The sequence below is a fragment of the Manduca sexta genome, chromosome 26 (assembly GCF_014839805.1).
Source record: "Manduca sexta isolate Smith_Timp_Sample1 chromosome 26, JHU_Msex_v1.0, whole genome shotgun sequence".
Taxonomy (NCBI): domain Eukaryota; kingdom Metazoa; phylum Arthropoda; class Insecta; order Lepidoptera; family Sphingidae; genus Manduca; species Manduca sexta.
Window position 1 is genome coordinate 10323306 of NC_051140.1, and position 13309 is coordinate 10336614.

At 34.0% G+C, this 13309-nt stretch overlaps 1 protein-coding gene across 1 annotated transcript; it reads right to left on the bottom strand.

Moving 5' to 3' along the window:
* Window positions 1-1141: 1141 nt before the first annotated feature.
* LOC115444904 (poly [ADP-ribose] polymerase) lies at window positions 1142-13274 on the bottom strand. The gene is made up of 21 exons (XM_037443392.1): window positions 13117-13274; window positions 12386-12638; window positions 11240-11381; window positions 10967-11124; window positions 10560-10753; window positions 10270-10483; window positions 9625-9730; window positions 8518-8701; window positions 7922-8138; window positions 7275-7379; window positions 7095-7200; window positions 6797-6959; window positions 6417-6573; window positions 5934-6098; window positions 5727-5863; window positions 4675-4811; window positions 3755-3915; window positions 3347-3467; window positions 2868-3027; window positions 1810-1983; window positions 1142-1441 (listed from the first exon to the last, which is right to left on the bottom strand). Exons 2-21 carry the CDS (start codon window positions 12494-12496, stop codon window positions 1369-1371), a joined length of 2985 nt encoding a protein of 994 aa, XP_037299289.1. The 5' UTR covers window positions 12497-12638; window positions 13117-13274; the 3' UTR covers window positions 1142-1368.
* Window positions 13275-13309: the final 35 nt, after the last annotated feature.

The window sequence follows — 13309 nt, forward strand, 5'->3', positions numbered from 1 at the left end:
CGCTGGATTATGATTTGTGGTCAGTTTTAGAGAGTACAGCTTGCTCTAAACGCCATGATAATTTGGAGTCCCTAAAACAATCTATACGATTGGCAGTGAAGAATTTTCCCATGGAAAGAGTGCGTGCTTCTATTGATAACTGGCCTCATCGTTTAAAGGACTGTATTGCAGCCAATGGAGACCACTTCGAATAAGCTTTTTATATTTTTAATTGTTTTATATTTATGTATTAAACTGACACACTGTAAAAGTAATAAATGTTATTTGCAGTTAACAATTTTCTTTTTTCTTTATTACAATATTTATGGCAAGACTAGGTATATATTATGAGCCAATTGTACTATTTGACCCATCGCGAATGAGGCTCGCACGCGTACCGCATTTACGCGTGGGACGAAGTTCAACTTCTGATCAAGCGTCACTCCTAAATATTTGACCTAATTGGTCCAAGGAAAGATTTGACCAAACATACTAACTGATGCCATATACTTGCTCTATCGTGCACAATTTAATATGACGAAATTTTAAAGGCAGAAATATCCATGATTATTAATTATTTTTACGTTTTTCTTTCAACTGCGAGAACTAATCACTAACTAGACGTGAATTTAAATTCTTTACTTGCCAATACTTGTTTAGTTACCCAGATTAAAGCCGAAACAAAATGTATGAAAATGGACCTTGAGGTATCGCCTTAAGAGCGCCATGTGCGAAATGCTATCGCATAAAGATTTACACAGACAATATCAAAAAGAATTATAAGACAATATTTTAGTATGCTTGTATCAATGTAACGTTATATTAATTGTTATAATATTTAACAGATGAAAATAAAATACGCTTCCATAGAGAAAATACAATGTAATCAAATAATTAATTAACAAAAATCACAATTCGAATCTTATAAAAAAAAAGCAAAATTCTGGAGTTATACAATATTTTGATATTTATAATAAGTTGCCGTAGTATTTATATAAAATTATCTGAGGAGCATTGATGGTTTGTACAAATTAACTTTTATTTGAAGAGTGCCGACTGTGACATTAGTTATCACTAAAACTGTTAACAGATTGCAAATAGAAAACGCTACCGCGGGGGAGCATTTACATGATTAAATTAATTATTATTACACAAAATCACAAGAGGTTTTTTACTTCAGCATAGGAATGATTATACTTATTTTTATTTGTTTACTTTTAATATTTTGACACAATGGTAGTATAAAATAAACTGATTATGGCATATCCAAGGGTATCCAATATAAAATAATTACCTTCGTAAATAGTAACTATTAAAACTAAGATATTATAAGAATATAGTCTGTCATACGAATTTTTAGAAAACAAAAATTGGAATGTCACCCTAAACTTAACCTTTGTAATCGAACTTCAACTGGAGTAAGTACTTGACGTTGACTTGAGCCACATCATACACGATAAATCTGAAGTGCAGTTTAGGAAGTCACTATTTCACAAACAAATTGTTTGACTTTGAACTTGCAGAAGGGAAATTCACAAAATGTAATAGAATGAGAAAGATTTTAGGTGTATTGGGGTCAATTAATAATTTGACAAAATAAATCTTATTGATGAACATGTTGAAACATACAACGGCTGATAAGTGACTATATAGGTCAGTCAGCACCATTGTTGAAAGCCGTCTAAGGAAAATCGCAAAATCATAATTCATATTCTGGTCTAGATGGACGATTCAAACCATGGATTCTGGGCATAAACTCAATTCTATTGGATGATCACATGAGATCCTACTTATTACCCGACATCAAAAATGAATGTTATAAAAGGATACTCGTTGTACAACAGCGTAGTGGTGATGTCCCTCTGGATGGGCTTCCCGAGGGGCACGATGAGTCCGTCTGACAGCACGTGGTCGCTGGCTGGGTCCGGCATGGTGCTGCCCAAGCCCCACGCAGAATGCTTACCGGCCGGCAGCTTCACGTTCTCCGCCTTCGTGCACTCCTTCCTACGTGATTGTATTAAGCATTAGGATTGTGGCGGCATGCAAAATCACGTATAAAATCATCTAGTCAACATCCCAGTGAATTACTCGACGAATTTGATAACTAAGTCAAAACCAAAGTGAACTACAAGGCGGAATTGGCAATAGTAACATCACGCACAACAATAATACTAGATGGCGATCACCAATTCTGAGTTGCAGTGAGAAAATTTGTGCAGTAAGAAGCATATCTGTGATCTGTATATTAATCGCCGGAGGCTGGTCAGGTACAGCAAATGTAAGACTGAAAATCTTCCCTTTCCGTCGAAAAACGTAAGTGATCTGTTCCTCCACAGGGTAATTGACTGAGCTACTAGTAAATTACTTATACGTATAGCTATATAGTATACAGAAAAGTAAAAACATTGGAAGTAACATGTTACCACGGAATAAAGATGAGAGTCGAAGTAGCATGTTACCAATTTACTTAGAAAACCAGTGTCGCCAAACTCGCATATTCATATAGTATCATCCGTTCAGAATGATTGACCAAAATCAGCAATCGCGATAAAACATATAACACAAAATCATTTGCATAAGATTTAACCTTATTACCTTTACATAAAATTTATATTGTAAAAATGATTACAACTTCATACTTTTAATAGAAGTTATTAAATGACACACAGTTTCCACGAATGTCCAGTAAGAGTGTTGTATCCATACAATATCTTCATGGAAACTTATCCATAGGGCTTAAATTGTTACTTAAAAGTTTAAATAACTATAAACGAAATGTACTTAATACAAAATAATATGAACTTGATAGGCATTGTAAAAACGGTATTTAAAAAAATAGTTTGAATAAAAATATAAAGTCCATTGCAGCATTTTGTATGTTTTCTTACATGTCTCCAAGGGCGACTTCACACAGCAGTAACAGTCCCACGGGATTTATTTTGGACGTGCAACAATAATTTGCCGACTTGGACACCATGTCCGCAAAATATATACCCTTTCCAAACATGTAACCAGTAACAGGCGCCTCTGGTGGCGCTATGCGTAGACCTAATGAACAGAAAATTAAACATGAACACATCAACTTAACATGCCTTTTTATACTGTTTATTATAAAGGGAGTAAAATAAAACTAAAATTATTCTAAAAGTGTTATGCAATAGATATGTACGGTTTTATAAACCACAATTTGCCTTCTTTGCACAGGAAAATAATTGATCCAATTTTGAAGACAAGTAAGGCTCCAAAGGACGAAGCAACCAATATCGATAGCAAATTTTACTTTTTAATTAAACACCATATTTGTGACTATGGCTAGATTAGCTAGCTTAGGCTAGCCTGCAAAGTCAGATATAATTTTTTAACTGACCTTGTGACAATATACCAGCAAAGTTAGTAACTCGCGAGCCGTGCCACAACAGCCGTCTGTTGTGCAACTTCTTGAACGGCTTGTACCTCTTGTCTTCGCCTTCACGCACTACTTTGAACACCTACAAATAAATAGCATAACGTCGCAATTATCTATTTTTCTACCACAGAGTCTGGCCCTGCAGAACGACAATAACAGACGATGCGGAGGGGCAACAATGTTAGAGCATTTTTGTGGTATATATATATATATATATATATATATATATATATATATATATATATATATATATATATGAACTAAGATCGCACTCTTTGAACTGCATAGCAAGTTCAATAATTATAATTAATACAATACATAGAAAATAGAAGTACAATCGATTTACAAAATAAAATAAACGTGAATTACTTGTTCCACATGTAGTGAGTAGTGGGAGTGTGTTCGGGCGTGCGTGTTCTGCACATACTCGCAGATCATCTCAAACTCTGAAGACGAATTGTCCAACGGGGCGATATCCGCCTTCAACTTCTTGTAGTGAGACTCTATGGGGCTAACAGACTCGTCCGTATCTATAATAATTGTTATTAATATTTCAACATAAAAATTTGTCTCATTTTTCATAGATTATCATGGATCGAATAGTACTGAAGATGGGCAGTATAAAGCAAATTGTTAAAGGTTCATTTTAAGTTTCCTTATCAGAGGCTTTCACCACTACATAGAACATTTTGATCCGATTGATTGCTGTATATAAGATTTTATTATCAATTTTACGTTTTTATATGCACCAGATTATTTTAGTTGGTTTCTTCAATAACAAACTAAAACAATAATAATCACTACAAAATTATTGTCACGTTACATTAGTTTATTTACGTCACATTTATCAACCTTACAAGGACATCAAATTGTTATCTAAATCAAAATTATAAGGGCCTGATCCACAATTTTTGAATAAATTCTATTTGTCACACACATGTAAAATCCGACCAATTATAACACTCATACTAAAATGTATGCTCCCAAATAAATGTCAATAAAATGAATACTATCTCCATAACTACTACTCTACTACTTTATACGATAACTGACAAATGAAATTTACTGGAAAAATGTTTAACAGGCCCTTAGTACCTCAACTACTAAATACGCATTAATGGTAAGAAAGGAGTAAGAACCCAACAGAATAACTCAGCCAGCAAATTTTAGTTTGACTGGTCCATTTAGACTATATTATATCTGATGGCAACAGTTAAGATCATTTAATAGAACAGTCATTCGCAGTTCAAATAACTATTGATGTTATAATGTGAATAAAACTAACTGACCTGCATTCAACATTGTATATGCAATTTCAATCTCTAGCAGATTGTCCAACATTTCCGTTTTAGATTTGATTAACTCCGCATTGTCCAATAATGGTGGGTTATTCACGCCGAAATCGTGAGGTATTAAAGTGAAGAACCTAAAAACCCCATAAGAATAACTCAATATTTATATGAAAGCAGATTTTCATCAAATTTATAATTAACTAGCTTTTGCCCGCGGCTCCGCTTGCTTGATATAGTTTTTTCGGGATAAAGTTCTCCGTTATAAAAGTCACGTTTTATATTTCATCTAAATCATCATTCATCTAAATCCGTTTGGTAGTTTTTGAGTTTCACGCGTTCAGACAGGCAGACAAATGCGGCAGGGGACTTTGTGTTATAACATATTTTTAGAACTTTTTAAGAATAACATTTCCGTCACACATATTTATTTCATAACTTTAATCGATCACTGAGCGCACGCAACGGAAGCTCTCAAAAGTAATCAATTTTCCCCGTTTTTGCAACATTTTTCATTACTGCTCCGCTCCCATTGGCCATAGTGTGATGATATATAGCCTATAGTATTCCCCGAACTAAGGGTTATCCAACACTAAAATATTATTTAGTTCGAACCAGTAGTCCCTGAGATTAGAGCATTCAAACAAACAAACTCTTTATCTTTACTATATAGTAGTATAGAAGTATAAATAGAATTATCTAATATCTTTGTTCTTGACAAATTTATTAATAGAACTATTGGTTTTTGTATATTTTTTTCAATATATTGATACAATTTATGTATAAAATATAATACAGTAAAAACTAGGTTGTATAGTTAAAATACTTCAGATTTTGTCGAAATTTTAATTTTGGTATTTGCCTCGGTAGCGTAATTATATTGCGGGCACGGTACGACACGTCGCGTCGCTGAGGTCCCGGGCTCGAACGAACTCGAGCGGTAACTTCTGTCTATCTTGTTTATTCAATTAATATTAGCCCTAAGTATTTCAAACCAAAAAGTGTTGCTAGAAATTCATGGTTTATGTCAATCTCAGCACAATAATTATTACCTGTTAGTGGCATCTATTATTTTGGACTGACTAGCTTTTCCTTTCTCTATCAGCTTTTGTATTTCAGATAACACTTTATACCCCGATTTTATTTGGTTCTTGGACAGTTTTCCCAAGGGCATCTTCTCCGTATCGAGCTATAACAAACCATTTATATACAAGTTGTACATAATGTTTTAAATTGTTAGGTTCGTGGCAATATCTTACCTCGAACTCCAACATGGTTTTCTTCATGTTGTTAATGTCAAATATTTGCATAATTAGCTTCTGCACCGCCTCCGCCAGTTTGCTCTTTGAATCCAACGCTAGAGCTTTAGATTCCTCTTGAGTGTCGCCGTAGTCTACTTCTAATGGATAGTAACGACCTGGCACCTAAAAACATAATAATTGTTGTCTATGGATATATCTTTTATAATTTTCACAAAAATTTGATTCCAGCATTTTATGCCCAATATACCCATAATACGATATTTGATTATTTAAAAATGTTAGATTTATTTATTATTGTAACCATATTACAATACCACTCTAAAATACAAAAAAAGCATGTCTTAATAATTTGAACCATGATTTCCGCAATCCGCTAGCGTTAGTTGCCCACACCTTGTTTCGAGACATAAAAACTGAGTAAGCCATACTAAAATAATTTCTATATTAAATTATTTTAATAAAGTCTATAATAAATTATACCTTCTGGAAATTATTCCTGCGGTCCCACCGGTTCTCAGTTTTCTCCAGGTAAATTTCATGAAATTTGTTCATAGCATCCTCCAGCGACGAGCATTTTTCTACTTTATTTCCGCCGATGGTTGTTCCAATCCGACCCCAAGATCGGAACAAATAGTATCTGGATAAGACATACATAAAGACTTTACATAATATGGTTAACTTCGGTGTCGTAATTAGAAGAGAAATATGTGTAACAGTGTCATTTATAACGGCCTAATTGTATCTAGTACATCATGTACCAGGTAGGTATGTAGTAAGAGAACATAGAAAAAGTTAATGAAAGGGTCAACAGCATTAGTTTTTAGGATGGTAAATGAAGGAGTTATTTGGACACAGCATACTTTTTATAAGTGTCGTGTTCTAGCACTTGCAGCTTGTAGAAGGAGTTCTTCTGCGAGACCACGTCTGTCTGTGTAAGCACCACCGTGTACTTGGCGCCGCTCCAGTCGGTGTACACGTGGGTCTCGTGGTCCAGCTCCGACGCGGGGTCCACTGCGGTGCCGCCTGAAACAATCATAACAGTATTTTTATGCTGAATGACGACGCGACTGAAATGCTACATAGTGGCGAGCGTACAAGCAACGACATGCAGGAATAATTGTCGTATTGTAAAACCAATGATCATAATCAACATTTTACCTTGTATCTTCAGCTTGACTGCTGATTTAGATGATTTCACGTAAATGCTCCCTGACTTTGGTATTGATTTTCCATCAATAATGTCTTGTGATACACGAATTGTTGGCTAAGAAAATAATTAAAAATAAACATAAGATCTTGATCATTTGTGTTAGTTAGTTAGTATAAAAATATAATTACATCAGATCCCCAGTCTGCAATATTGTTTTCTTTTATTATTTGCAATGATGCTGCAATGGTTCCCTTTTCACTATCTATTGAGTCAAGGAAACTCGCTTCTACTACCTGTAATGCGCAAATAGCATTAATTAATAGCTGCAATAGGAACACAATAAAGATTAGAACAGAAACTTCTTTTCATAAATATACAGTCAGCGTGATTTAAATTCCCAACGCTTTCTAGTTCTGAAAATTTCAACGTACACGCAATACTCGCCCATCACGGCATCTTATCGTGTGAAGATACAACGGGCTGGGTACCGGCGTACGAGTTATTCAATTTGTATTCACGATCAGCAAATTCGCGAGTACCGAATAATATCCTAACAACGTATCATCAGCATCTCAAAGACTGGGGAGAAGCGAAATATGTGCGCGCGTGAGTGTCCCCCCCCCCTTTCTTTCTCACACCCTCTCTGTGTCTATCTGTGGCTGTGTGTATATGTGTGCGGGTGTGTGTATGTGTGTCTGCGTGAGACATAGATTTCAAAGAACCTCCACTATAAGGATAATAATTTAATTTTTAGTGTGATGAGGATAGTACTAAAAAGCTCAGTAAAACATGCTGTGGTGTGTTTCATATTATTCACTAATACATGATACATTACCCCTATGTCTTTACTCTGTATATCTTCCATTTTAGCAGTATTACTTTCGACATCTTTCTTCGTAGAGACGACAGCGACAATGGTCTCGGATAATTTGCTGACTACATTTCCGCCCAACTTCAATATTCGTTTCTTTACTTCTTCTTTATTCTTCAACTTACCATACAAGAAAAACTGAAGATTCTTTAGGGGTGGAATAACAGTTTCTTTTTTTACACTGAAAAAACATGTATGTGTATTTAAAATTACCACCTTCATAAACCTTTAAAAACAAAACATATTAATATTATCTATATATATACATTGGTTACTAATTTTGGAATAAGCGCATAAGCCCGAATTAGAACGAAATGCCATTTTATGCATTGCATGAATATAATAATAATAAATTTTATTTGGTGAATGGACATGTTTTTTTTTTATTGGACATCTCACCTAATTTTAACCTTTATTTTACTCATTACACTTTGAAGTATTATATCTAAAAACTTGTTATTTATCATAAAATATTGGTGGGAATATTTAAGGAAACTATCCCCATAGTATCTCATCCATTTATACATAATTCTGTTACTGATGGACATAGATTCGCGTACCTGGTGGTGGGTTCGTCCTTAACGATAACATTCGGTCTCGGTGCTGCGTGGAACAATCGCACGTCTGTCTTGGGCTTAAATTTCCGAAACACTGGCATTTCCTTGAACTCGGTCGGAATTTTCAATGCTTTCCTTTCAGGATTTTGGGTCGTATACGAACATTTCGTCCATTCACTTATGTCACCTGTAAACAGACGTATTTATTAATTACTTATATCGTATATTTTCGGGAACAACATCGTAACCGACATATCCCAGTTTGTTCTAGAGCAGTTTTCTCTTCTATACTCTAAAATATTTATGCTATATTTACAGTAATATATATATTTACAGGAGTCTGTCAATCTGCACTAGGCCAGCAAGGCCTAGACTAAGGCTCCCCTTCTCTCACTAGAAGAGACCCGTGCTGAGCAAAAAGCAGTATACAGGGTGTCCCAAAAAAATTGTATCAAGTGGAGATCCAGAGATAGAGCACCCGTTGGAGTATCCAAATGACCACCATGTATATTTCGCGACTTTCATAGTTATGTCGAGTTATAAATATTTATCAGATTTTTTAAAAAAAATATGTGCAGATCAATAAAATGTTTTTGTTTTTTAAAAAGTAGAAAAATTTCCGTGAGTTTTTTCTGTAACTAAAATTTTCATTAGTTGTACTCTGATTTTGATGAAATTTTTCCAGACTCTTAACTTTTATAATCATTAAAAAAAAGTTCTTAAGGGGGCTATTTTGGCTAAAATCAAGCTAAAAGACAGCAATGTGGAAAATTAAAAAAAAATGCATTCCAATATCAATTTTTTTTATGCATCATCCTATTCCTATGGTTATGATTCATGGGTTTGTAGAATAACTAAAAATGACTCCAAGAAAGCTATAGTTTAAATATTTGGAGTATTTTTATCTTTTACTTACAAGTTTGATTTCCCAACTGAAAGAGACCATAGACTCTGGTCTAAATTTAAATCAAATACTCAGGTATTTGATATAAATTTCAAACTGATATATTTACGCGTTCCGAGACAAAGGGTCTTCACAGACAGACAAGAAAGTGATACTACCAAGTTTTCTTTTGAAGTATGGAACCCAAAAAAATAGTCATTTCGTACCAGTGCATTTGTAGGACAATGTGTTCAATACCAGTTGACCTTTGTCGCATTCAGGACATGGCTTGAGGGCGCCAAACGTCATACAGTCAGCTAAATGATCCAGGCACTGAAAAATTTAATTATTGATGTAGTATTAGATGTTTGTTGACAAATTTTCCTGAAAAAGACTAAGAGTGATATTGACTAAATATAATAATAAGGCTTTTATATTTTGATAGTAATGCAGACTTATGTTTTGTAATTCTTTGCACGTAGTTTGTAGCTAGCTAGCTAGTATTTGTTACTATGGCTGTTATCAAAGTTCCTGACATACATCTTAATAAAAAAAAAAACTCTACCAATTGGGCCAGGCGCAGATTGTAGTTTAACAAAAATTGGTAATTATATTCTAAAAAAACCTTAATATTATACAGATGATCGAAAACTCTAATTCATGATGAATTCTATAGGTCTAAAATGCCTGTTTAAAAATACCGTCGTAAATCAATTATTATTTGAGAATTTTAATAGTCAAGAAAATCCTTAAGATGTAAAAATGCAAATTATTAACCAAGCATTAGTTAAACAATACAATAGCATATACATATAAAAAAAAATAGGAATGTTTTTGATAAAATGCTATTTCATATTATGTTAAGTACTTACCTTATCTTTTCCAGATAAAACTTCCTGTTCATTGTACTCCAGCAACCGGTCTAAATCTTTCTTAGCTAGCTCACTAAGGCCTTTTCTATGTGATTGGAACTGTTTGTTTTGTTTTTCAAGCTTTTTGTTTTTTTCTTTTTCTTCCTTCTCTTCCTGTTCATCTTTAGGTTCCTCTTTTAGTTTTTTAACTGGGATTTCATCTTGTTTTAATGGTCTACAAACACAAGGCAGTTTAAATATAAAGTTTGAGTAAAGGAATTGATTTAAGTTGAGTTATAAGAAATTCTTACTTAATTGCATCTTTCACTATGGCCTGATCTTCCTTTTTAAGGTTTTTAAATCCAGGCAAATCCTGACCACCCGCAAAATATAACAGTTCATTCCTTTGCTCAGCAAAACATTTAACATGATGCCACAGTGGCTGTCCGCCATATTTGATTCCAACTTCTGTGTCAAATACAACTTTACAAATACGAACCTCATCCTGTAATAGACAATCACAAAAGTTTAATACTCATCATGGTGTAATTTAAGAATGGTCTCAATCAAATAAATCTACTCAATACTCTTATATTATTATTGTATTCATTTGGTGACAATACACATTGTCACATAGAGTATGCTGTGTATCATAGGATTTCATGTAGCATTTTCTGTAAGGTTATTTTTACCGATTTATTCATAAGAAATAACTCACCTTGCAAATTTTTATATCACAGTGACGACATGTAGCCCGGCTACTCTTTGAATATTCAATAGAAAAGTCTTTCAGTGCAGAAGCATTAGAATCTGCTGTACCTCTCTTTTTTCCTTTGCCTTTTTTTTCTGCAGGCAGGACAAGTCCAGAAGAATTTTCTAGAAAGGAATTATCGGGTTTGGTAGATTGTCTTCAGATGAACTTGGTTCCACTCCCATAATAATGTAACAATATTAAAATAAAAGATATTAATATAGAGGTGTAAAAACATACCAATCTTTGATTTGATATTCTTTTGGTCACTATTCTTGAGTGTGTTGAAATTAGCAATATCTGCAATATCCTTTGGACGTTGCTTTAGGAAGAAACAATTTTCATGGAACCAGTTTGGCTGTTTACCATCAAAAAATGCTGACTGAAAAAAAATTAAAAAAAACTGACAATAAAAAATAGAATCAATACTTAAGGATAATAACCATTGTCGCCCACTATTCTTTCTCCTGGAGCAGTTTTATATTTTTTGGTTACACCAGTCAAACACCCTATTGCATGAGAAACTGAGAATCCATAATTAAAAAACCACCATACTACAATCAAAACATAACTTTCTGTTGGGAAGGTTTTAGACACCAACACTGAAGTATCAAAGATATGCCTGATAAATGCACCACAAATGAGTTAATAAGAGTTGTTTTGAGTCGGAAGAGTTAAACAGAATAAGCTTGACTTGTACCAATTAACCATTTACAAATCAAAGTAACAAAACTGATGTACAACAACAACTTTGTACTGTGCTGGTAGAAACAAAAGTAAATAATAAATATTGTCTTATACTGTTATAACAACTTAGACCATCTGGCAATTGAGAGGAAAAAATAAACAAACACAAATCTCTCCTTTATCCTTCAAGGGGTAGGCAGAGGGGCAACTAGGGCATCCCCTTTTAACCAAGCATGTTTCATCCCATCATGTGATGGCGAGCCTATTGTCATGTCTTCAGAATCTCATTGCTGAACCACACAACTGCCTTAGCTGCAAAATGGTTTCACCTGTTGTACGTAAAATAACAATTTAGCAACTAAGCATACAAGTATAGACCGACTTTGCATAAAGTATATATTTTTAAATAATTAATATTGTTAGTAAGTTTTATATGCAATAATGTTATTGATAGTAAGAAAGTTACAATGAACCAGTAAGTACTCCTTAGAAGCACAGTGAGTGCTTCAGAAATATATAAATAAATAAATCACACAAACCGGTTCTAAAGATGGTCCTTATTCCTAATATATTCTCATACATCAGACAGAGCCGCAGAAGTGCGCAAATAAAACGTGCAATGGAAGTACTTTAATAAACTTGATAATCATTAATTGCTTACAACCAATAAAGTAGGATATGAATTTGTGTTGAACGCACCTGTACCATCACGGCAAGGCGAAGAGATCCTTGTTCAATCTTTTCTTTACAACCTTTACATGACGCTCTCCCGGTTTTCGCATATTCCGCTTGATAAGGTAATTCAGCCATATTTTACAATATAAAACGTATTAAAGTAGTCAAATATCTTCACTCCTTTAACTTTATTTTAATGCAACGGTTAAATAACAATCTTACTTTTCGCAATAAACATACACCATAGTTCTTCTAAGTAGTCTGTGAAATGCGAAACCAGTGTTGCCAGGGCCCTTGAGCCGTAAGTTACGTTTCGTTTCCTGAAATGTTACATTTTTGCTGCAAAAGTTACATTATTGTTTTTTTTTTTAATTTACGCGTTTTTGGGCAAGCATTTCGGTAGCTACGAAACCGCGGGGACTCGCGAAGTAGGAAATGTGCGCGCGCACACTCAAGTAAAATCAAGTTTTAATATATGAAGAAACGTTTCATTTTGTCATGGCGAGCCATCTCTAAGTGTAATATGGAGTGTAATACTTTTTAGACCCGCCAGTTTTAGGTGCGTTCAATTTGGATGCGTTGAATAGAAATGCGTTCGTAAACTGTTTATAATAAAAATTTGTATTACAAATATCGTTTTTCTCAAAAGTTACGAAAATTCCCTTAAATATAAAAATTACTTACATGTTACGCGAAGGGGTCAAAAGTAACGAAAAATGTAAGAAATGTAACCTTCTGGCAACACTGTGCGAAACATACGCCCAAAAATGAATTACTTTGAACGAAACTACCTACCGCAACCGGCTAGTGTTAGACGCAAAAATAAAAATCATTGGCTGATTTGGTTTGGGGAATTGCGAATACAATTCATAAAACACGTTGAAACTTGAAGCGGGATTTCCGAACCCGAATCAGTGTTTCCACTTTCGGTTTTGATTTTACCCAAGA